Genomic DNA, 25,699 nt, shown 5'->3' on the forward strand with positions numbered 1-25,699 from the left:
GTAAAAGAATAATGTTCTCTTCTGCTTGTGAGGTTTTCCCTTGGATTATGTTAGGATGTGCAGCAGAGAGACCTCTCAGTAAAATATATCGCTGCCGTGATTAATTTAGTATTTATTTATTTACAAAGAAAATATTATTTTCTATTATAACAGAAATAACGACTATTATTAGCCTAATCGAATTATGAGTTAAATTACTGGTTATGAAATAATGGATGTCATGATAGCTGTTATAATAGAAAATAGTTGATGATGGCAGCAGATTAACTACTTAAATAAAACCAATACAGCCGACAAAGGGAATCTGGTGCTGTGGAGTTGTCCTTTTCCTTCTTTTTTTAATAAGCAATGGTGGAAGAAGTATTTATCAATAAAGTAGTTTTGCTTTAGGTCCCTTTCCTTCTTCCAACAAGCGTCTTTATTTTCTTTTTCTGTGGCGATTCCGTTCACATTGTTTATACATAGGCTTTCAAGGATCCGTGGTGCCCCACAGTTTCCAATTCTCTTCCCTTATCAAAAGATGGCAATGATCTTACCCGCTTTCGTGGGAAGATACATGAAGAAACTCGCAGATTTCGTAGAGGGTGAGGTGTCAATCATGCTCGGAGTGAAGGATGAGCTCCAGAAGCTTCAGAGAAGACTGGAAAGGATGAGAGGTTTTCTTGAGCAAGCAGAGCGGAAGAGGCATGAAGACACAAACATCAGTAATTGGGTGGGGGAGTTGAAAGATATCATGTATGATGCGGATGATATCATCGACCTTTGTATCATCGAAGGCGGCAAATTATTGGAAAGCCATCAGCCCGTTTCTGCGGTATGCCATCCCTTCCCTTTATTTTCTTGCTTCGGTTGTATGAAGTTCCGCTATGAAATTGGTGACAAAATTAGAGATCTTAATAAGAGGCTGAAAGAGATTGCAGAGGATAGATCAATATTGCCTAAACTAGAAAACCCTAACCAAGATGTCCAAGAGAGCGGGGTGAATCCTCGTAGGACTTTTCCCATTGAGGACAGTTCTGATATCGTAGGGACACAAATTGCAGAGGCTACCCAGAGTCTTGTGGAATCGTTAGTCCAAGGAGACAAAAAAAAATTCTGGATTTTGGGGATTGTTGGGATGGGTGGAATCGGCAAAACTACTCTTGCTTCTATTATATACAATGATGAAAGAATAAAAGAAAACTTTTCTATACGAGTATGGGTGTGTGTTTCCAAGAATTTTTCAGAGGCAAAGTTGCTGCAAGAGATAATTAGAAGCGCAGGTGGAAACTATGGGCAGGCTGAGACGAAGGCTGAACTCATACCCATTCTTTCCCGTGTCCTTTCTAGAAGGTTCATTGTTGTATTAGATGATATATGGGAAGCAAAAGTATGGGAGGATCTGCTCAGATATCCTTTGGAAAGTGCAGCGGCTGATGGTAGGATTGTGATCACCAGTCGAGACATAAATGTGGCTAAGAATATGAGAGCACGTGTCCACCATGTTGACAAAATGGATAGCAATGAAGGCTGGCAATTGTTCTGCAAGAAAGTCTTTAGAGATGACGAGAAGGAAGAGATCATCAATTTAAAAGAAATTGGGATGAAAATTGTTGACAAATGTGATGGTCTTCCTCTTGCAATCAAGACCATTGCAGGAGTTTAAGGTCGAAGGAGAGAACCAGCATAGCATGGAATAACGTTCTCAGAAGTGATGCATGGTCTATGAGCCAACTTCAGACAGAACTCCCAGGAGCCTTATTTTTAAGCTATGAAGATTTATCATCTGATCTTAAACAATGTCTCCTTTTTTGCTCGTTATATCCTGAGAATTTTTCGATGACTTGTGATCAACTTGTTCGGTTCTGGTTGGCTGAAGATTTTGTAAAATCACAAGGAGATGTATTGTTAGAAGATTTAGCCGAAGATTACTATAAAGAGTTGATTTGCAGAAATCTTTTACAGCCAGATTCTAAATACGTAAGTCAGAGGGTGTGCACAATGCACGATCTGCTGCGTTCTCTTGCTCTGTTTTTGATAGGAGATGAGAGTACTTTTGTTGGTGATGGAAAAACGTGCACCACAAACCCCTTGACCAAGCTTCGTCACTTGTCAATTTCAAATGTGGGAGAGAGGCTAGAAATCCCTGATGCAGTGAAAAAGCAGAAATGCTTGAGGACTCTAATAGCCTGGAACAGTCCCAAGACAAAGATAGTTGAGCATGAACTTGGAAGACTCGAGCAGCTACGAGTTTTGGACTTGACCGGTACAGGACTGGAGAGCCTTCCAGACTCGGTGGGAAACCTATTACATCTAAGGCACTTGAATCTTGATCGAACAAATGTCAAAAAGTTACCAGAGTCTATCAGACGCCTTCAAAATCTGCAGATCTTGAGTCTCTCGGGCTGTCAATCCTTGCACATGCTTCCCAAGACTATCACAACTTTGTCCAATTTAAGATGCCTTCGCCTCTATGAAACTCCGGTGAGCCATCTCCCAAGAGGAATAGGCAAACTGACACATCTCAACAATCTTGAAGGATTTGTGGTCGGTGATGATGGAGGCAAGCAAGACCAGGGGTGCAATTTGGAGGAGCTGCAATCTCTGTCCCAGCTGAGAGCGCTGAAGATAGTTAGGTTAGAAAGGTCACGAGCAGGAGTTTCAACGCTTCAAAACAGCTGCTTTCTTAGAAGATTGTTTTTGAGGTGGCTGCCACCCGAAGCTGAGAACAATCAGCCACGATGTGGAGAGGATGCAGTCCAAAATGTGAACAAGATATGCAACGATCTCTCTCCTCCATCCAGCCTAGAAGAGCTTAGGTTGGATAACTTCTTTGGTAGTGGGTTTCCGGGCTGGTTGATGTCATCCTCATTGGGCGCCTGCTTTCCTCACCTGGCATTCTTGGCCCTTATTGATTGTAAATCATGTCCGAAACTTCCTCCACTAGGCCTATTGCCCCAGCTAAAATTCCTTCGGATTTCAGGGGCAGACGCAATCGTAACGATCGGACCCGAGCTTCTTGGTCGCCGTTCCTCAGCAATAACTGCATTTCCTAGGCTTGAATTCTTGGTGCTCACACACATGCGCAACTGGAAAGAATGGTCATTTGGCGTGGTGGAAGAGATTGGCGATGAAATAAGAGGAGCCTCTAAGCTGCTGCCGCATCTCAAGGCCCTGCATCTACAGGACTGCCCCGAGCTAATAGCTCTTCCAGAAGGTCTGGCGCATGCCACCAACTTGCAGCGCTTGCAAATTCTGGACGCCCACAACCTGAGAGAAATCAAGAACCTCCCCTCCTTAACTGATACGCTCCACATCGAGAGAAACCTGAGGTTGGAAAGAGTATCCAACTTTCCCTCGCTGAAATCTTTGCAAATACTGAATTGTTCGAGGTTACAACACGTGGAGAATCTTGCTAAGTTGCAATTCCTGTGCCTGGAACATCCTTCTACAGCACAGGGGACCTCAGAGATATCAGAGCAAGAAACGGAGTGCCTCGCATCGCAGACGTTTCCAGTAATCTTGATCAACAAACAAAGCACCTCCCACAGTGGTTACCGAACCTACTCGGGCAGCATCAAAATGCTCCGACTGGGATGCAGAAACTTAGAATATTTGGACTGAAATGCAGCTCACCACTGTTTGAGAGCTTCCTTAAGGATCCGCCAAATTGGCCCATCATTCAGTGGATCCCTGAGGTCTGGATCCACCACATAGGTGGTTCTTCATGGATACGGTATACCAAGGGACCCCCTTCCACCGTTCAAACCAACGTGCAACCAAAAGAGTTGACGAGTGACCTCTCTTGAGCAAGGTGATTGATACTTCCATTACGTTTACATTTCCCTCATTAATTTGTTTATCACCATTAGACCAGCTGCCATATATAGATGCCGTTAATCTCATATATATTAATTTTCTCTATTCCCAGATACAATTTCGTGCGGATTTAGCAGTTGGGATGGACGTGCTCAGTGTTTTTACCTTTTTTTCGTCATGTAAACTTTGTATTGGACTTGGATATCTACTCTGTACTTTCTGTTTCTGTGTTTTGATGGTATTATATCATTATCCTGAATGTAACCTTAAGAATTCATATGCAATAAATCATGATTTCATTCACCCTCTCCATCTTTTCTATTTATTTTTCCTTCTATATCTTTTTTTTTGTTTTAAAAGGATCCTTCTCGATCGATCTTGGAGATAAACTTCTATTGTTTGATCTCGGTACTTCTTTTATGATACTTTTGCGATTAAAGATTGGCCAGATGTATAAAAACCTATGATCATAGTGGCTTATATTTGATTGAGCATTTACTTTTTAAAAAAAAGTTGTGTGAAATATCTTTTATACTCTTAAGGATAGTTTTGGAGAAAGAAATGATCTCAATTTTCGACTGGTAGAAAAGTAGCTTTTTCAGGCCACTCTTGAGTTTTTCATTTTTATGAAAGATGAGAATCTTATTTTCATAGGAATACTACTTTTTTTTAAAAAAAACTTCAACTAAATAGGTGGCTTTTCTTCGTTTTTCGTAGACCACATTTTTCATCTTTCTTTCCCTGCGAACCAAACGAGTCCTTTCCCATTATATTTTGATCCAAATATTATAATGATTAATATAATAACTATAAAGTTCAGGGATAATTTGGTCTTATAAATAGCCTCTTGACAGGCTTTGAAAAATCCTTTTAGGAAGAAGCTCTAAATTAGAGCTTTTGCCAAGTAGAGATTTTTTAACTTCTAGGAGGATTAAAAAATTGTTTCGGGGTTTTTACCAAATACACATATATAGGCTAGAAGTACTTTTCGGGCTTCCCTTCAAAAGATATTCCAAAGGAGGACTTAGCATCAAGGAAGAAATTGTTGGTCACAATGGGACTCTTACTTTGAATTTCTTTGTTTTGTGCTAAAATGACACCTTCTAAGCCACCTAAATTGCCTACTTGATCATCTAGATTGCCAAAGTGTTCTATGACAAGAATATAGGTGCCTGATATTCCAAGGTGGCAATCCATGATTTTGACCATCAACCCAACTTGCAACAACTATCCTAAATTAACCAGATTCAAATTTTATAAAAATAAGTTCGGATCGTAAATATGTTAGTCTGACTTGACCCATTTATTAAAAAGGCTAGTTTTAGATTCAGAGTCCGAAACCATTTAAATATTGATCCATCTAATAGTTGCCTCAAGTTAATATAATTACAATCTGACCCATTTAAGAATCATTTATTTGATTTATTTATTCAGTGGGTTAGGAAGGCAACGATGTGTTACCTATGTAATAAATAGGTTGGATTATGTTATGGATTTTTGGCTTGTCTAAGAAATAGGTGGGGCTCGTATTAACATATTTTTAGTCCCACTAGTATTTGATCCATATTTGATCCAATCCTTTAATTTACTTCTATAAATAATTTAAGAATAAAGGGTATATTTGCCATTATAGAATTTCATATACTATAAAAGTACGACATGGCAATGTATGACCATCATTGGACCTATTAGATTTGCTTCTAATTTTTTCATTTCCAAAGTGTGATTTTAGTGGTGGGATGGATATAATCACAAACATAACCTTTCATTCTATATAGTTTTTAAAAAACTTTATTTTATTTTTTCTTTTCCGACTAGGAGTCTAAGCAACCACTCTGCCGTGAAAACTTAAAAAATTGACTCATTTAGTAAGATGAGCATCTTTAGTATTTTTTTTGTATAATATTGTGGATCCTCTTATATTTACAAAAACAAAATACTCAAGAAGGCTGTAAATCCAGAATTTGGTTAGACCCAAAATGCCAACTTTTCTCTTTTAAAACCATTTTTGGGAGCATTTTAGAGACAACATTTTTCTTATAATAAAAATTTTAGAAGCATGTTTGCACGATAGAGCTACATATTCCATCAGTTTGGTTAGGAGAGTCTCATTTGCAATCTGATTTTTAAAAAAAAAATTGAAAATATACGCATCCTTCAAAATTTAATTCTGACACTTAAAAAAATACAAATCTAATCCCATCATAAAAAATATTTTTTAAATATATTTATATAATTAATTAATTTTTCACATTTCTCTTCTAAGAATCCAAATCTATTTAAATCCACGATCAATCTATAGTCAGTCTCAATGGGTCATGCTGCAAGACCTCACCCAAAAAGACTAGCCAAAAGATATCATTTAGACTTTTGACTAGCCTTTTTGGGTAAAGTAGCGGTTGGGACAAATGGTATTAGAGCTGACCTGGCCTATGATCTATGTGGACTAGAGGATACTACAGTACGGGTTCATGGAGGTTGATTATGGATCGATCGTGGTGTTTGTGATTAGATTTGAATGAATTTGAACCTTCAACCTAGCAAGAATGTGATAGCTAAGGCTGCAAATGGATCGGGTCGACCTGTGACCCGACCCGACCTGAAAGCTCTAAGGGGAGTAGGAAGGATAGCAACAGGCATAGGTTCCCAGAATCCAATGGAACCTCGGCCCGTCAGGATTCTCTCTCGATCTATTACACTATTGATGCCTCTGTCTCGGTAGCTGGTTTTTTTTTTTTCCTTCTGTTTTTTGGTTTTTATTTCTTTTAACTTTTGAAGGGAGAAAGTGAGGGAACGCTGAACTGAATATGGGTCATGTGCCAGTTTTCTGCAATGGAATTGGATTTTGGAAGAAGGTCTCGGATTTTTTTTGCCCTCGTGAGAGGGGAGCTGGGAGACACCAAGTTCCGTCCAATCAGTCATATAGATAAAAAATAGTGTGATATGAAATTTGGCTTGTAGACCGACTTAGTTAGCACGTCACGGGTCATCCATTCTGACTGGAGGTCAATTGCAAGTCCTTCAAGCCATGGGTCACCCAGCACCTTATAACTATGATATGACCAAATTAGATTTGCCTAAATTCTTTTCGAAAAGCGCAAAAAAAATGGATCCGATTTGGACCCGGACTCGATTCGGACCTGACTCGGATCCGACCCGATCTTCAACCGGGTCAGATCTGGAACCAAAATTAGGATCCGAAAAAAAACTCGGATTGGCTCAGGGTCACTTAGGACCCGACCCGACTCATTTGCATCCCTAGTGATAGTTTAAAACAGAAGGAGTATGTAAGGACTCATATAAGCATGTGTTTAGTTCTACATTGGTTATTCGTTGGATAGATCTTAGTTACTTATACAAAATCAAGGAACTCAAATGATACCTTCTAGCTAGTCTTTTTGGATGAGAATCTGGATTGTGACAAATAATATCAGAGCGGACCTGGCCCATAGTCCATACGGACTAGAGGCTCTATAGCACAGGCTCTTTGAGGCTGACCACAGGCCGATCGTGGTACTTGTGATTAGATTTGATTTAATTTGGACCCTTAGCCGAAGAGGACGTCAAGGCTTAATGAGAAAAATATGTGAGAACTAAGAAACTCCAAAAATACCTTTTAACTAGTCATTTTGAGTGAGGACCTTGTTGTTATATATTCCCCATTATAACGAAAATAACAACTAATATTTGGCCAATTGAATTATAAGTTAAATTACTGGTTATAAAATAATGGACGGCATGATAGCTGTAATTAGCTATTATAATACAAAGTAGCTGATGATAACAGCTGATTAACAAATGGTGGTGCTATGGCGTGATGATAACTAATTAAATAAAACCAATACAGCCGACAAGGGGAATCTGGTGCTGTAGAGTTGTCCTTTTCCTTCTTTTTTTAATAAGCAATGGTGGAAGAAGTATTTATCAATAAAGTAGTTTTGCTTTAGGTCCCTTTCCTTTCTTCTAACAAGCGTCTTTACTTTCTTTTTCTGTGGCGATTCCGTTCACCTTGTTTATACATAGGCTTTCAAGGATCCATGGTGCCACACAGTTTCCAATTCTCTTCCCTTATCAAAAGATGGCAATGATCTTAGATGCTTTTGTGGCACGATACATGAAGAAACTCGCAGATTTCGTAGAGGGTGAGGTGTCAGTCATGCTCGGAGTGAAGGATGAGCTCCAGAAGCTTCAGAGAAGACTGGAAAGGATGAGAGGTTTTCTTGAGCAAGCAGAGCGGAAGAGGCATGAAGACACAAACATCAGTAATTGGGTGAGGGAGTTGAAAGATATCATGTATGATGCGGATGATATCATCGACCTTTGTATCATCGAAGGCGGCAAATTATTGGAAAGCCAACAGCCCGTTTCTGCGGTATGCCATCCCTTCCCTTTATTTTCTTGCTTCGGTTGTATGAAGTTCCGCTATGAAATTGGTGACAAAATTAGAGATCTTAATAAGAGGCTGAAAGAGATTGCAGAGGATAGATCAATATTGCCTAAACTAGAAAACCCTAACCAAGATGTCCAAGAGAGCGGAGTGAATCCTCGTAGGACTTTTCCCATTGAGGACAGTTCTGATATCGTAGGGACACAAATTGCAGAGGCTACCCAGAGTCTTGTGGAATCGTTAGTCCAAGGAGACAAAAAAAAATTCTGGATTTTGGGGATTGTTGGGATGGGTGGAATCGGCAAAACTACTCTTGCTTCTATTATATACAATGATGAAAGAATAAAAGAAAACTTTTCTATACGAGTATGGGTGTGTGTTTCCAAGAATTTTTCAGAGGCAAAGTTGCTGCAAGAGATAATTAGAAGCGCAGGTGGAAACTATGGGCAGGCTGAGACAAAGGCTGAGCTCATACCCATTCTTTCCTCTATCCTTTCTAGAAGGTTCATTGTTGTGTTAGATGATATATGGGAAGCAAAAGTATGGGAGGATCTGCTCAGATATCCTTTCGAAAGTGCAGCAGATGGTGGTAGGATTGTGATCACCACTAGAGACATAAGTGTGTTTGGGAATATGAGCGTACTTGTCCACCATGTTGACAAAATGGGTCGTGCTGATGGCTGGGCATTGTTGTGCAAGAAAGTCTTTAGAGATGACGAGAAGGAAGAGACCATTAATTTAAAAGAAATTGGAATGAAAATTGTTGACAAATGTGATGGTCTTCCTCTTGCAATCAAGACCATTGCAGGAGTTTTAAGGTCGAAGAAGAGCAGCATAGCATGGAATAATGTTCTCATAAGCGATGCATGGTCTATGAACCAACTTCAGACGGAACTCCATGGGGCCTTATTTTTAAGCTATGAAGATTTATCACCTCATCTTAAACAATGTTTTCTTTTTTGCTCGTTATATCCTGAGGACTTTCCCATGCATCGTGATGATCTTGTTCGGTACTGGCTGGCCGAAGGTTTTGTAAAATCACAAGGAGATGTATTGTTAGAAGATTCAGCCGAAGATTACTATAAAGAGTTGATTTGCAGAAATCTTTTACAACCAGACTATGAATACGTAGATCAGAGTTTTTGCACAATGCATGATCTGCTGCGTTCTCTTGCTTTGTTTTTGATAGGAGATGAGAGCACTTTTGTTGGTGATGGAAAAACATGCACCACAAATCCCTTGACCAAGCTTCGTCGCTTGTCCATTTCAAATGTGGGAGAGAGGCTAGAAATCCCTGATGCAGTGAAGCAGCAGAAATGCTTGAGGACTCTAATTGTCTGGAACAATCCCAGGACAAAGATAGTTGAGCAGGAACTCGGAAGACTTGTGCAGCTACGAGTATTGGACTTGACCGATACGGGACTGGAGAGCCTTCCAGACTCGGTGGGAAACCTGTTACATCTAAGGCACTTAGATCTTGATCGAACGAATGTCAAAATATTACCAGAGTCTATCGGACGCCTTCAAAATCTGCAGACCTTGAAGCTCTTAGGTTGTAAATCCTTTCACATGCTTCCCAAAGCCATCACAAGTTTGTGCAATCTAAGATGTCTTCACCTCACTGGAACTCCGTTGAGCCATCTCCCAAAAGGAACAGGCAAACTGACACATCTCAACGATCTTCGAGGATTTGTGGTCGGTGATGATGGAGGCAAGCAAGACCCGGGGTGCGATTTGGAGAAGCTGCAATCTCTGTCCCAGCTGAGAGTGCTGCGCATAGATAGTGTTGGGGGGGGAATAAGATTTTTCTCTCTGTGACATAAATGCTCCTAAGAAGCTGTACAACCTCCGACCCCGGACAGCCGAAGTCGGCATCCGACCTCGGAACATCCGACCTCAAGACGACCAAGACAACCGACCTCGGGACCTCTAAGCTAAGAAAGACCCCGACGTTCGAGGTCTACTCTTGTCGACCGCCTACCACGGCCGTGCACCTCTGAGGTCCGGCCGAGGACCACGCCCTGACACCCTTCGGGCATTTATTGCGCATGGCCACTGTAACCCTTCGGCTTACTCAACAATAAATGCGGATCTCCGGCTTACTCCACAATAAATGCAGATCTCCGGCTTACTCCACAATAAATGCAGATCTCCGGCTTACTCCACAATAAATGCAGATCTCCGGCTTACTCCACAATAAATGCAGATCTCCGGCTTACTCCACAATAAATACGGATCTCCGGCTTACTCCACAATAAATGCACATAGCTCCTGTCATCTACGGACTCCCAGCTCTCCACGGCAAGTAAGCCCAGCAGAGTCTAGTCGACTATGATAAGACTCTGGTCTCGGCCATACCTCCGACACCGATACAATAATTCGCCTGGTTGCACATAGCTCCTGTCATCTACGGACTCCCAGCTCTCCACGGCAAGTAAGCCCAGCAGAGTCTAGTCGACTATGATAAGACTCTGGTCTCGGCCATACCTCCGACACCGATACAATAATTCGCCTGGTTGCGCGCTAGTTCGGGTTGTACGACGCCCTCACCGCCGACATCAGTGCAATGATTCGCCTGACCAAGCGCCGACCAGAACGACATGCCGAGCCGTACTACGGCTTCGCCCCGCTACATCACAGGTAAACCGACCCCCGCATATAAAAGGGAGCCTTCGCCTCTCGGAGAGGGGGGGAGAGAAAAAACATTCATACACTCACTGTTTGTCTCCTTCTCCACACCATTTGCCCCCTCCCTGACTTGAGCGTCGGAGGGCCGGCGCCGGAAAACCCGGCCACCGGCTCGTGTGCAGGCACCCGAACGGAGGACACCACCAGCCAACGGATCGCCGCCCCGCTGCGAGGACCTGCTGCTCCTTCTCTCCGACCGCCCCGGACGGAGGACGCCGCCCGCCGACGGATCGCCGTCCCGCCGTGAGCATCCACCTCCCGCTCCCTCTCCTCGACCGAAGATTGCCCCGGGGTCCAATTTCCAGCAACAGTTGGCGCTAGAGGAAGGGCCCGAGTAGCAGTCATGAAGTTGAGAAGTAAGGGAGCCTCTAACGTCTCCCGGCGTCCCCCGCAAAGCCCTGGACACTCCGTCCAGAATTCCCCAACTCCGGCTGACCCAGGCCCTCAGGTCCAGCTGGAACAGTTCAATGCCCTGGTACAGCAAGTCCAGGCCCTGGCCGCCGCCGTTCAGGGCCTGCGGCGCGTGGAAGCTTCACCGGCGCTTCCCCCGCAGGCCCAGGACCAGCCGGAGTGTCTCCCCAACGGCCCGGTTCTCCTCAGCCAAAATCTGCACGGCTCCTCCAGAGCCAACAACGGAGAACGAGCTCCCCCCCGTAGGGAGCTACCGGGAGAAGGTTTCGACCGGAGACCCCAACTTTCTGAGGCGGAGTCAGCCCCGGACCACCGTGGGCCGGTGCAAACCACAACGACAATCCCACAGGTGGGGGAGCTCGACCGAAAAGTTGAGCATCTGGAGCGCCAGATTGCGGCACTCCACGGCAAGAAGGCGAGACAGGAAGGAGACTTTGAGTTCACTACCAAGTCCCCCTTCTCCCGCCAAATTGAGGACGAGCCTGTTCCCGCGAGGTTCAAAATGCCTCAAGTGGAGCCCTACAGTGGAATCACCGACCCCCTCGACCACTTGGAGAGTTATCGGGCCCTCATGGCCCTACAAGGGTCCTCGGAGGCCATACTCTGCAAGGCCTTCCCAGCAACCCTTCGAGGGACCGCTCGGCTTTGGTTTTCTGGACTGAAGCCGAACACGGTATCCTCCTTTGAGCAGCTCGGCAGGCAGTTCGCCACCAACTTTGCAGCCAGCCGTCGTCAGCGACGGACGTCAGACTCCCTCCTGGACATCAAGCAGAAGGAGGGGGAGTCCCTCAAAGAGTACCTGGACCGCTTTACCGCCGCCACATGGGAGGTTCGCGAGCTAGACCAGTCGATAGCCATGTCGGCTCTGAAGACTGGGGTTCGCTCCTACCGGTTCCTCTTCTCCATCGAGAAGAGCTTCCCGGCCGACTTCACCGAAATGTTGGCCCGAGCCCGGAAGTACGCCAAGGCCGAGGAAGCAGTCGCCTCCAGGCGGGGAGCAATCGAGCCCACCTCTAAGAAGCAGAAGAAGCGCCGCGAGGAGCGCGGTCGACAAAGGAGCCGATCTCCCCGCAGAGAGAAAAATCTCCCCAGACTGAGGAGCCCGCCCCGCCAGCAGGGGCGGCCTCAGCAGAGGACACCTCCTCGTCCGAGGTCCCCACCGCGGCCCCGGATGTACCAGGCGAGGTACGAGAACTATACACCCGTCAATGCTCCCAGGGCCGAGATCCTGATGGAAATTGAGGGTCGGGACTTCTTCCGACCCCCGCCTCCTATGCGAGACACGGGATTTCCCCGAAATACCAGGAAGTATTGCCGCTTCCACCGAGACCGTGGGCACGACACGGAGGACTGCTTCCAACTCCGGGACGAGATAGAAGCGCTCATCCGACGGGGAGTACTCAACCGGTTCGTAAGGAACCGACCTGAGGAGAGAAGGCCGGCGGAGAATGTCGCACCAACCGAAAATCCAAGCGACAACAGGCCTATCGCCGGCACCATCAATATGATCGGGCGGGCCTCGGCAGGAGCGGCCGCCCAGGGAACACCCCCGAAGCGCCCACGTACTGATGAAGTCATCTCGTTCTCGGACGAGGACTTAGAAGGGGTCGAGATCCCTCACGATGACGCTGTGGTCATCTCAATGATTGTAAATAGGTTTGATGTAAAGCGTGTCCTAGTTGACAATGGAAGTTCAGCCAACATTTTGTACTACCATGCCTACCAGAAAATGGGATTGGCAGAAGGACATCTCCGAAGAATCGATGCCCCGCTAGTCGGGTTTACCAGAGATGCGGTCCCGGTTGAAGGTGAGGCTAGCTTCCTTGTCACAATTGGCCTCGCCCCCCGGGAGAGCACTGTCAGAATGGACTTCTTGGTGGTCCGTCTGCCCTCGGTCTACAACGCCATCCTTGGGCGCCCAGGGTTAAACACCCTTCGAGCCGTGGTTTCAACTCGCCATTTGCTCATGCGGTTCCCCACCGGCCAAGGAGTAGGCGAGGTCCGCGGAGACCAACTGGTCGCCAAGCAATGCTACATGGCGGCCAGTAGGCGAGGTCCGCGGAGACCAACTGGTCGCCAAGCAATGCTACATGGCGGCCCACACAGTGAAGCAACCGGCTGAGGCGCCAGACCGCCCGACGCGCCCTTCACTCCCCATAGAAACCCTCGATGCGAGGGACACCCTCTGGAAGAAGCAAGTAGAGCCCGGTGAGCTCCTTATTCAAATCCCATTACGAGAAAGTTTTCCCGAGCTAACCGTGCAGGTCGGCTCCGGCCTCGGCGCCCATGAGAGGGATCGCCTCGTCAGCTTCCTGCGGGACAATGCCGACGTCTTCGCCTGGTCGCCCGCGGACGTGCCAGGAATTGACCCTGAGGTCATGGTCCACCGACTTCAGGTGAGGCCAACCAGCAGGCCTGTAAAGCAGAAGAAAAGAGGCTCCGCCCCCGAGCGACAACGAGCTGCGGCCGAGGAGGTGGACAAACTCCTCGGAGCCGGCTTCATCCGGGAGGTCTCCTACCCGGACTGGCTCGCCAACATAGTCCTCGTAAAAAAGGCCAACGGAAAATGGCGTATGTGTGTGGACTACACCGACCTAAACAAGGCCTGCCCAAAAGACAGCTTTCCCCTCCCGAGCATCGACCAGCTCGTCGACTCCACCTCGGGACACCAACTGTTAACTTTTATGGATGCCTTTTCAGGATACAATCAAATCCGAATGGCACCAGAAGACGAGGAGAAGACGGCCTTCATCACCGACAAGGGCACCTACTGCTATAAGGTGATGCCCTTTGGCCTGAAGAACGCCGGGGCCACTTATCAGAGACTGGTCAGCCAGATTTTTAAAGACCAGATCGGCCGGAACATGGAAGTCTACGTGGACGACATGTTGGTGAAGAGCCGAGCGGCGGAACACCACGTAGCCGACCTCGACGAGACGTTCGCCAAGCTCAGAAAATATCAGATGAAACTCAATCCGGCGAAGTGCGCGTTTGGGGTCACCTCGGGCAAGTTCCTGGGTTTCATAGTGACCCAGCGCGGAATTGAGGCCAACCCAGAGAAGATCCAGGCACTGCAAGAGATGTCGCCCCCAAAGACAGTTAAGGAGGTGCAGCGGCTCGCGGGGCGGGTAGCCGCCCTGGGAAGGTTCGTCTCTCGGTCGGCCGAGCGTTGCCTCCCCTTCTTCAAGAGCCTCAAACGGCCGAAAGACTTCCGTTGGACAGAAGAATGCCAGCAGGCCTTTGAAGAGCTTCGGAGCCTTCTGGCCTCTCCCCCGCTGCTCACCAAGCCCCAGAAGGGCGAAACCCTTTACTTATACCTGGCCGTCTCCCCAGCCGCAGTGAGCTCAGTCCTTGTCCGGGAAGAGGACAAGCTCCAAAAGCCAGTCTATTACACCAGCCGGGTTCTCAGGGATGCCGAGACCCGATATTCTAAACTTGAGAAGACCATCTTCGCCCTCATCATCTCGGCTCGGAGACTCAGGCCTTACTTCCAAGCCCACACGATAGTTATATTGACCGACCAGCCCATGAAGCAAATATTGCAGAGGTCGGACCGTGCGGGGAGGATCGCCAAATGGGCGGTCGAGCTCGGGGAATTCGACCTCGAATATCGGCCCAGGCCGGCCATCAAAGCCCAGATACTCGCCGACTTCATCGTGGAATGCACCCTGCCGGACGACCTCGAGCCGCCATCTGGACCCGAGGAGGAGGCCCCGAGGCAGCCCTGGGTCCTGCACTCGGACGGGTCTTCGACCTCGGGGGGCAGCGGAGCTGGGCTCATCCTCACCAGCCCTAGCGGAGTGGTGGCCGAGCAAGCCTTGCGCCTCGAGTTCCCGGCCTCGAACAACGAGGCCGAATATGAGGCTCTCATCGCCGGGCTCAAGCTGGCGAAGGAGCTAAAAGTGGGAGACCTGACGGCCTTCAGTGACTCCCAGCTGGTGGTAAGCCAGATCCAAGGAGACTTTGAAGCTAAAGAGCCATCCATGCAAAAGTATCTCCAAAAGGTACGGGAACTTACGACCGCCCTAAATTCTTTCAATATTCAGTACATTCCCAGGGCGGAAAACTTCAGGGCGGACCAGCTATCCAAATTAGCAACTTTCCGCATGAGCGAGCTTCCCAAGGGAACAACGCTCGAGTACCTTCAAATCCCCAGCACGGAGGAACCGGAGCTCACTATGTGCATTAACTCCGAGCCAAGCTGGATCGACGGGCTCGTCCGCTATCTCCAGGATGGGACCCTACCTCATGAGGGAACGGAGGCTCGCCGAATCAAATGCCAAGCCCCCTGGTATGTTTTGTACGAGGATAGGCTCTATCGGCGATCATTTACCTCGCCCCTTCTCAGATGCCTCCGCCCCTCCGAGGCGGACTATGCTCTCCGAGAAGTCCATGAAGGGATCTGCGGGAGTCACCTGGGGGGTCGGGCACTAGCCCATAAAATCTTGCGACAAGGATATTACTGGCCCACACTCCAGAAGGACGCAACAGATTTCGTCCGCAAGTGCGATCGGTGCCAACGAAACGCCAGTATCCAGCGCCGACCTTCGGCTCTGCTGACCTCCATCATTGCCCCCTGGCCGTTTGCCCAATGGGGGATCGACATCCTGGGGCCCTTTCCCCTCGCCACCGGACAGAGAAAGTTCCTGGTCGTCTCCATCGACTATTTCACCAAATGGGTCGAGGCCGAACCTGTCGCCCGGATCACCGAGCAAAAAATGCGGAATTTCGTGTGGAAGTCTATAATCTGCCGATTCGGACTACCCCGTATCCTTATATCTGATAATGGTCGACAATTTGACAATGTTCATTTCAGGGAATTTTGCTCTGAACTCGGCATTGATCACCGTTTCACCTCGGTCGCTCACCCCCAGACAAACGGGGAGACTGAGGTAACTAACCGCACTATTTTGCAGGGGCTCAAGGCTAGGCTTGATCGGTCCAAAGGTCAATGGGTCGAGGACTTGTACAATGTCCTTTGGGCGTACCGGACCACGTTCCGACTGCCCACCGGAGAGACCCCCTTCAACCTAGCATACGGCACTGAGGCCGTCATCCCGTTGGAGATCGGCCTACCTTCTCCCAGAGTGGAGCATTATAACCCCGACACCAATTCTTCCCAGCTAAGGAGCAACTTGGACCTTGTTGAAGAGACGAGAGAGGTCGCTCGGGTTCGCATGGCGAGATACCAACAGCGAACGGCCCAATACTACAATTCCAGAGTCAAGCCCAAGCTCTTCAGAGCAGGGGATCTCGTCCTCAGGAGAGCCGAGTTTTCTCGACCTACCGAGCAAGGAAAACTGGCCCCAAACTGGGAAGGACCGTATCAAATCGCCCGGGTACAACGACCAGGGGCGTACAAATTGAAGACCCTGGAGGGGACTCTGATCCCACGAAGCTGGAACTCCGAGAATCTACGAATGTATTACCAATGAAACCCTAAGGGGTTCAAAACAATCAGGACAATGGACTCAGCTCCTTTTTTCTGCAAATATTTCCCTCACTTTGATAACTGTAATCCTCTTCTAATATTGGGTCGTCTGTGATCCTCAGATTCCCCGGCCAAAATCGGGATACCTCGAGGCTTGACCGTAGAGTCCCAAACTCCCTCGGCCTCGGGAAGAATCGCAAGACGATGGAACGTCGAATGGAGCAAGATTCCTCGACTAAGGTCGGGATGCCCCGAGGGTCGACCGTAGAGAACCAGACTCCCTCGACCTCGGGAAGGCGCCGCGAGGGGTGGAAAGGGTGGCTCCACCTGGGGCGCCACGAAGTGGACCCCCAGGAGCGGTCGACGATCCCCGATCCCCGAAGCGAGCGATCCCTCGACTAAGGTCGAGATGCCCCGAGTGTCGACAGTGCGTACCCAGACCCCTCGACACTTCGGGAAGACGGGGTAGTACCTTCGCGGCCCCCCCGTGGCGCTCATCACCAACAACGGGGTAGTACCTTCGCGGCCCCCCGTAGCGCCTCCTCGACTAAGGTCGGGATGCCCCGAGGGTCGACCGTAGAGAACCAGACTCCCTCGACCTCGGGAAGCGTCGCAGGTCGACAGTGCGTACCCAGACCCCTCGACCTGACGAACGATTCCTCGACCAAGGTCGGGATGCCCCGAGGGTCGACCGTAGAGAACCAGACTCCCTCGACCTCGGGAAGGCGCCGCGAGGGGTGGAAAGGGTGGCTCCACCTGGGGCGCCACGAAGTGGACCCCCAGGAGCGGTCGACGATCCCCGATCCCCGAAGCGAGCGATCCCTCGACTAAGGTTGAGATGCCCCGAGTGTCGACAGTGCGTGCCCAGACCCCTCGACACTTCGGGAAGACGGGGTAGTACCTTCGCGGCCCCCGTAGTGCCTCCTCGACTAGGGTCGGGATGCCCCGAGGATCGACTGTAGAGAACCAGACTCCCTCGACTTCGGGAAGCATCGCAGGTCGGTAGAGCGTGCCCAGACCCGCCAACCTGACGTATGATCCCTCGACTGAGGTCGGGATGCCCCGAGGGTCGACTGTAGAGAACCAGACTCCCTCGACCTCGGGAGGTACCACAGGTCGGCAAAGCATCCACAGACCCGCCGACCTGACGCAAGATTCCTCGACCAAGATTGAGGTGCCCTGAGGTCCGACCATAGGGCCTGAGGCTCCCTCGACCTCGTGGAAAACTACGACTCAATAAAGACTTCCCAATTCCTCCCAACCTCGGTGGGTGCCGTCGGGTCTGTGAAAAGCCCGAGCCCCCTTTAAAGTCAAAAACGACTCCGGAGGTCGATGAGGAAGGAAAGCAACCTACTCCAACATGCGAAGCATAACTCTGAGAATGAAAAGGTACATCCAACTGGACGCCCTCCTTGTCAAATTTTATTTACATATTGCTGAGCGGAATCTTAATGTTGGGGCCTTATCTCGCCCCAAAGCCGGGTCTCTCTGACGGGTCGGCTTAGGGCCGACCTCCTAACTACATTATGCAAGCACCGTTCGTCAAGTCTCCGAAACTTGTACAGAGGGTTTCATAAATTAGTGTCCGACTCGGCTCTCCGACACAAACTCCTACGAGAAAGTGGTCCCGGCCACGAATGTACCAGCCAAACACGGGTACCGAGGCAATCTCTGGAAATCCCGGCCTTGCTCACCGAAGCCTCGGCAGAGTCCGAGAACGATAACTACGAAAACCTTCGACAAATGACCTGCTTATTAGCCCGCGCCCTCTTTGAGGGGTTCGGAGTTGAGTTCGAGAACCCGGCAAAACTCCCCAAATAGCGGCACGAATGGACCTATTCCGGTTCCGCTTGAAGAGCTAAGGCCCGACCTCGGTGCCTTAAGATTTTCCTAAAAACCAAACATGGCAGCTCCCACGACTCTAAGATCCGAGTTATAGAACTTAGAGAAATTTTCTAGAAACGTGAGCTCGGAGCTCCCTTTGGTCGGGACGACTGGAATCTGAGAAAGCTAAGGTATAGCCAGGGAAAGGGGCAGCCCCGTTAAGCAGCCCAAAGATTAAAATACGAAGTTAGAGATCGACGAGGTGGTTAGCTAAGGTTCTAACCTCATTCACGACAACAGAGGGAAAGATGAACACAGAATGACAAAAACACTTCTTCATTAACAAAGGGCCGGAAGGCCAATTACAAAATCGGAGGTCGGCCGCTCAAGGGCCGACCCCGGATACAATGAAAAAGAAAAGGAAAATACGCTAAGTCCTAAGCGGCGGGAGCCACGTCCGGGGGGTCGTCCGGCACATTGATAACCTCGTGATCTTCCTCCGGAGCAGGCTCGGGGTCGGGAGCAGGAGCTTCGGGCACCGCCTCCGGGACAACGTCGGTCTCGGCCACCGGAGCCGCCTCCGTAACAACGTCCGCCTCGGCTACCCCCGTTGAAGGCTCGGCGGGGTCCTCCTCGTATATTCCCGCCTCGGACGTCAAGATGACGGGAAGGGGTTGCACGTCGGACCCCCAGCCCCGGTCCTCCCTCGGACGGACCGTCGAGAAGTCGTATTGAGGGCAGTACCGGCGTACCTGCTCCCGGAAGTTCTCGAAGCCTCGAAGGAAACCGTCGACTGTCTCCTCCTCCAACATGTCGCAGAACTCTTGCGACTCTTTGAAGAGCTCCACGGCGTGCTCGGCTCGTTCGAGAGCCCTCCTCTCCCGGGCCTCAAGTTGCTCGAGTCGGAGGCGAAAGGCCCTCTCCTCATACTCGAGGGCCGCGACCCTGGCCTGGACCTCCCCCAAGCGCGCCTCCGTGCCGCGCATGGTTGCCTTGGTCATGGCATGAGCCGCCTTCTCCTCCTCAAGCGCCCCCACTACGGCAAGGCGCTCGGCCTCGGCGGCCGCCCACCGAGCCTCGGCCGCGGCCGACGCCGCTTCTAGCTCGGCGATTCTTTTCCTGGCCGGCTCCAGCTGCTGGCCGAGCTGCCGAACTTCTTCCCGATACCCGTGGGCGAGGAACGCCATGGTATCGAGCTCGAGAATATGCTGAAAAAAAAAAAAAAAAAAAAGAGAAGAAGTGAGGGTACTGTGAGTTGAAAGGCACGTATGCACGCTAATAACTCAGGAAAATTAAGAAGGGAACTTACCCGGGCGGTGCTGCAGTAAGCACTGCCGGCGACCTCTTCCAGCGAAATACCCCGGAACACGGCCCGGTCCGCTGGAAGCACTGCACGCCGCAACATGGAGCGTGCGACCTCGGCGTCTTGAAAGGCCGAGCTCCCCTCAGGAATAGAAGAGTCCGGCTCAACCGACTCTTCTCGGAAGGCCCGGGAAGAGCTCGGCACGATCGAACCCGAGGTCCCGGAGCCGCTCGCCTCGGGGCCTCGGGTAGGTCCGGATCCTGGCTGCTGCGGCCGAGCCACGGACGACTCCCCCCGCTGGGCAAGGGGGGCAGGGCAAGGAAGGGCCGACGGGCCCGCACCGCTAACCACCCGCTCCTGCCTCGGGTCGGCTGCAGGGGCCCCCGCCCCGGGGCCACTCGTCCCGGCCGATGAGGAAGCACCATCTGTCCTTGCCCTCCTCCGAGGCTGGGGATTAGCCCCCTCGGCCTCGGCCTCCCGCCTCCTCAGGCGGGAAAAAAGCGATGTGTTACTGGTCGGCATACGGGGAATATCTGAAATCAAAAATTTTGCTAAGTGTCAGGCCAGTGGCAGTAAAAGCGAAAAACAAAGAATGAAAAAAAAAAAAAAATGTAGCCACCCTTACCCTCGGGGCGCGCCGAGCTCAGACCCACGCTCGCCAGGGCGTCCTCCCGCAAGAGCTCGGTCAGGTCGTTGCCCCTCCCGAGGGCTCGCACGGAGTCTAGGGTCCTCAGCTCCCTCCCCGTGGGCTCGGAGAGTTTGTTGAGGGCCTTCAGCCGAGGGTGACCCCACCTCGGCTCAAACCCCCAAGGCGCCTCGGACGCCAGGAAGAAAAACTTCAGCTTCCAATCGTGAATCGAGGTAGGGGCGCCCCGGAAGAGTGACATACCGCCCCGAAAGGCGAAATATAGCCACCCTGCGTCCGCCGGATTCTTCTTTAACAGAAAACACCGGCGGAAAAAGGCCTACCGTGATCGGAATCCCGTGCCCGAGGCACAGGGACAAAAACCCGATTATGGTCCTCCATGAGTTCGGAGCCAACTGCGCCGGGACGAGCTGGTACTCGGCCAGCAAGCTGCTCACGAACTCATGGGTAGGGAAACGCAGACCCGCCCAAAGTGTCTCGCGGTAAACCGCGATCCGACCTGGGGGCGGCTGCGTCACCCTGTCTTCCGGCCCTGCGGTTTCAAGACGAAACCCGGGCTGGAAGAAGAAACGGGAGCGGATTATCTCCACCTCCTCCCCTGACAAACTCGACCCAACTTCTTCGGGACCGGGACCCATTCTCACAGAAGAGTGGAATAAAAGTTAAGAACAGGAAACGGAAGTTGACGAGGAGAAGAAAAGAGGAAACCCTAGTGAAAGCAGGAAGAAAACCTACTGGACATTGCCGGAAATCGCTCCGGGCACCGCCGGCAAAATTCGGTTGAGGGAGAAAGCAAGGTGAAAAGACAACGGAAATGAGAGGCAGCCAAATAAAACCTTTAGGGCAGACTCGTGGGGTTTATATAGACCCCCCTGACGGCCCAGATCGATGGGGTCGGTTCCCATCCCCCGATCGGCCTGCGCCACGTGGCGACCTCGGAGGCCGAGGCACCATATTCACTCCGGTTTAATAAATCGAGTACGAAATCAAAGGGTCGTCCCATCGGATCTCGGGACCTCATTATGGGTCCACAGAATCGAATCGCCTTGAAGGACGAGCGGACGGCGCCCCCGCTCCCCCCATTTAATAAGATCGGGGACACCTGGAGCCCCGATGTGGCCTCCGCCTCTTCGGAATTATGGTCCGGTAACACGAAATCGGAAGCGTCCGACCTTGCGTCACGCCGCGTGTCCGTTTGGGACCCCGCAACGGCACACTCATTAATCTGCCTCGACGAACCCGAGGATCCCCTACATTAATCCGCCGTAAAACAATCCCGGCGATTCAAGGGACGCCACCCCCGCTTCTAGAAACGTAATGATACGGGCTTTGTCATAAGTCCACTGAATAAAGCGACCTCGAGACGCCAAAGGGCGCGGATGTCACCACAAAAGCTCCGAAAAGCGCAAGGGGGCGGACGAGACTCGCCCCCCCAACTTCGGTGACAGACTTTACTTCCCACGTCCGAGCCCACAAGCCGCTCGCACTCGGAAGTCGGGGGGTAGTGTTGGGGGGGGAATAAGATTTTTCTCTCTGTGACATAAATGCTCCTAAGAAGCTGTACAACCTCCGACCCCGGACAGCCGAAGTCGGCATCCGACCTCGGAACATCCGACCTCAAGACGACCAAGACAACCGACCTCGGGACCTCTAAGCTAAGAAAGACCCCGACGTTCGAGGTCTACTCTTGTCGACCGCCTACCACGGCCGTGCACCTCTGAGGTCCGGCCGAGGACCACGCCCTGACACCCTTCGGGCATTTATTGCGCATGGCCACTGTAACCCTCCGGCTTACTCAACAATAAATGCGGATCTCCGGCTTACTCCACAATAAATGCAGATCTCCGGCTTACTCCACAATAAATGCAGATCTCCGGCTTACTCCACAATAAATGCAGATCTCCGGCTTACTCCACAATAAATGCGGATCTCCGGCTTACTCCACAATAAATACGGATCTCCGGCTTACTCCACAATAAATGCACATAGCTCCTGTCATCTACGGACTCCCAGCTCTCCACGGCAAGTAAGCCCAGCAGAGTCTAGTCGACTATGATAAGACTCTGGTCTCGGCCATACCTCCGACACCGATACAATAATTCGCCTGGTTGCACATAGCTCCTGTCATATACGGACTCCCAGCTCTCCACGGCAAGTAAGCCCAGCAGAGTCTAGTCGACTATGATAAGACTCTGGTCTCGGCCATACCTCCGACACCGATACAATAATTCGCCTGGTTGCGCGCTAGTTCGGGTTGTACGACGCCCTCACCGCCGACATCAGTGCAATGATTCGCCTGACCAAGCGCCGACCAGAACGACATGCCGAGCCGTACTACGGCTTCGCCCCGCTACATCACAGGTAAACCGACCCCCGCATATAAAAGGGAGCCTTCGCCTCTCGGAGAGGGGGGGAGAGAAAAAACATTCATACACTCACTGTTTGTCTCCTTCTCCACACCATTTGCCCCCTCCCTGACTTGAGCGTCGGAGGGCCGGCGCCGGAAAACCCGGCCACCGGCTCGTGTGCAGGCACCCGAACGGAGGACACCACCAGCCAACGGATCGCCGCCCCGCTGCGAGGACCTGCTGCTCCTTCTCTCCGACCGCCCCGGACGGAGGACGCCGCCCGCCGACGGATCGCCGTCCCGCCGTGAGCATCCACCTCCCGCTCCCTCTCCTCGACCGAAGATTGCCCCCGGGTCCAATTTCCAGCAACAGATAGGTTAGAGAGGTCACAAGCAGGAGCTTCAGCGCTTGCAAACACCTGCTTCCTTAGAAGATTGTTTTTGCACTGGCAGCCACCCGAAGCTGGGAACAATCAGCCACGATGTGGAGAGGACGCAATCCAAAATGCGAACAAGATATGCAACAACCTCTCTCCTCCATCCAGCCTAGGAGAGCTTACGTTCGACAACTTCTTTGGTAGTGGGTTTCCTGGCTGGTTGATGTCACCCTCCTTTCCTCACCTGTCATTCTTGGTCCTTACTAATTGTAAATCATGTCCCCAACTTCCTCCGCTAGGCCTATTGCCCCAGCTAAACTACCTTCGGATTTCAGGAGCAGATGCAATCGTAACTATCGGACCTGAGTTTCTTGGTCGTCGTGCCTCAGCAATAACTGCATTTCCTAGGCTTGAATACCTGCAACTCTGCCACATGCGCAACTGGAAAGAATGGTCATTAGGCGTGGCGGAAGAGGTTGGCGATGAAATAAGAGGAGCCTCTAAGCTGCTGCCGCATCTCAAGGCCCTGCATCTGGAGGACTGTCCCGAGCTAATAGCTCTTCCGGAAGGTCTGGCGCATGCCACCAACTTGCATAAATTAGGAATTCTGGGCGCCCACAACCTGAGAGAAATCAAGAACCTCCCCTCCTTAACTGATATGCTCCACATCGAGAGTAACCTGAGGTTGGAAAGAATATCCAACTTTCCCTCGCTGAAATCTTTGCAAATAATAAATAGTCCGAGGTTACAGCACGTGGAGACTCTTGATAAGTTGCAATACCTGAACCTGAAACATCCTTCTGCAGTACAGGGGACCTCAGAGATTCCCTCGCTGGAGTGCCTCGCAGACGTTTCCAGTAATCTTGATCGACAAACAGAGCAACTCCCACAGTGGTTATTGAACCTACTCGGGGAGGATCAAAATGCTCCGACTGCAGTGCAGAATCTCAAAAAATTTAGGCTGAAGTGCAGCTCACTACTGTTTGAGAGCTTCCTTATGGATCAACCAAATAGGCCCATCATTCAGTGGATCCCTGAGGTCTGGATCGAAGAACTAGATGGTCCCTCATGGATACGGTATACCAAGGGAACTCCTTCCACCTTTCAAATCAACAGGCAACCAGAAGAGTTTGCAAGTGGCCTCTCTTGAGCAACGTAATTTCTACTTCCATTACGTTTACATTTTTCTCATTAATTTGTTTATCACCTTTAGACCAGCTGCCATATATAGATGCCGTTAATCTCATGTATATTAATTTTCTCTATTCCCAGAGACAATTTCATGCGGATTCAGCAGTTGGGATGGACGTGCTCAGTGTTTTTATCTTTTTTTCCTCATGTAAACTTTGTATTGGACTTGGACATCTACCCTGTAATTTCTGTTTCCTAGTGTTTTGATGGTGTTATATCATTATCCTCAATGTAACCTTAAGAATTCATATGCAATAAATCATGATTTCACTCACCCTCTCCATCTTTCTATTTATTTTTCCTTCTATATCAATCTTTTTTTGGTTTTAAGAGGATCCTTCTCGATCGATCTTGGAGATAAACTTCTATTGTTTGATCTCGGTGCTTCTTTTATGTTACTTTTGCGATTAAAGATTGGCCACATCTATAAAAGCCTACGACTGTTCCAGCAAGCGAGAAGCTTCAAACAGTCAAGTCACCTCCTCGATGGCATAAAAACTGAATATTTTTTAATTTCATGTACCCGATCTTTGGCTAGGCTAAAGACTCTCTAGGTGGGGGCTCAATATGCCTGACGGGTTGCTATTGGGAAACCATAGGGACAATGTCTAGAAACTCATGCTTGGGGTGTTGGTCCGTTGATCGTAGGAACCGATGCACAACCAGACTCTTGAAATAGACTTGCAAGTAAGCACAATCATGGTGAACTTATGTGTTTCTACTCTGTTTGGAGTTATTGCTGGTAGCAAAGCTTTTGTGAATGTACTAGTAGAGCTTTTAACAAAAAATTAACTATATTTCTAAAGTATTATAAAATTTTAATATTTATTTGATAACCAAACTAAGAAAGCATTTTTAGTATAAAAAAATAATAATAAATAAATATAATATAATAACAATAGTAACATAGTATTATCATAATATTAGTATAGTATAATATAATATAATATATCTATTATTAGTTAATACTTATAATACAATACTTTTATAGAATTATTATTATATATTGGTATATTATTACATTATATAATATTATTATACTCTATGAATGTGGTATTATTATTTTAGTATAATATTATAATAGTATATATTATAGTAATATTTTTATATTAATATAATATAGTTTAAAATATTGTTAATCTATAATTTAGGACGCGTTTGGTTTGCGGAAAGAATTTTTTTCACCGGAATATTTTTCTAAGTAGCTGATTCCTGAAAATATGCTATCTGAGAAAATGATTTTGACATGTTTAGTTCACCTTGCGAAAGTGGTATATTTCATAGTGGCTTATATTT

General features: G+C 49.3%; 2 protein-coding genes across 2 annotated transcripts; both read left to right on the forward strand.

Moving 5' to 3' along the window:
• The first annotated feature begins 424 nt into the window (after positions 1–424).
• LOC103704402 (putative disease resistance protein RGA4) lies at positions 425–4,101 on the forward strand. The gene is made up of 3 exons (XM_039130288.1): positions 425–1,644; positions 1,710–3,793; positions 3,911–4,101. Exons 1-2 carry the CDS (start codon positions 521–523, stop codon positions 3,601–3,603), a joined length of 3,018 nt encoding a protein of 1,005 aa, XP_038986216.1. The 5' UTR covers positions 425–520; the 3' UTR covers positions 3,604–3,793; positions 3,911–4,101.
• A 3,635-nt stretch (positions 4,102–7,736) lies between these two features.
• LOC103704328 (putative disease resistance protein RGA3) lies at positions 7,737–24,677 on the forward strand. The gene is made up of 3 exons (XM_008787564.4): positions 7,737–9,965; positions 23,209–24,367; positions 24,485–24,677. The coding sequence occupies exons 1-2, from the start codon at positions 7,877–7,879 to the stop codon at positions 24,360–24,362; spliced, it is 3,243 nt and encodes a 1,080-aa protein (XP_008785786.3). The 5' UTR covers positions 7,737–7,876; the 3' UTR covers positions 24,363–24,367; positions 24,485–24,677.
• The last annotated feature ends 1,022 nt before the right edge of the window (positions 24,678–25,699 follow it).

Source organism: Phoenix dactylifera, chromosome 1 (genome assembly GCF_009389715.1).
Source record: "Phoenix dactylifera cultivar Barhee BC4 chromosome 1, palm_55x_up_171113_PBpolish2nd_filt_p, whole genome shotgun sequence".
Lineage (NCBI taxonomy): Eukaryota > Viridiplantae > Streptophyta > Magnoliopsida > Arecales > Arecaceae > Phoenix > Phoenix dactylifera.

Coding starts and splice junctions, on each gene's coding strand:
- LOC103704402 (XM_039130288.1), top strand. CDS start 521: ATGGCAATGATCTTACCCGCTTTCGTGGGAAGATACATGAAGAAACTC. Junction 1,645..1,709: donor AAGACCATTGCAGGAGTTTA/AGGTCGAAGGAG, acceptor ATGGTCTATGAG/CCAACTTCAGACAGAACTCC.
- LOC103704328 (XM_008787564.4), top strand. CDS start 7,877: ATGGCAATGATCTTAGATGCTTTTGTGGCACGATACATGAAGAAACTC. Junction 9,966..23,208: donor GCTGAGAGTGCTGCGCATAG/ATAGTGTTGGGG, acceptor TTCCAGCAACAG/ATAGGTTAGAGAGGTCACAA.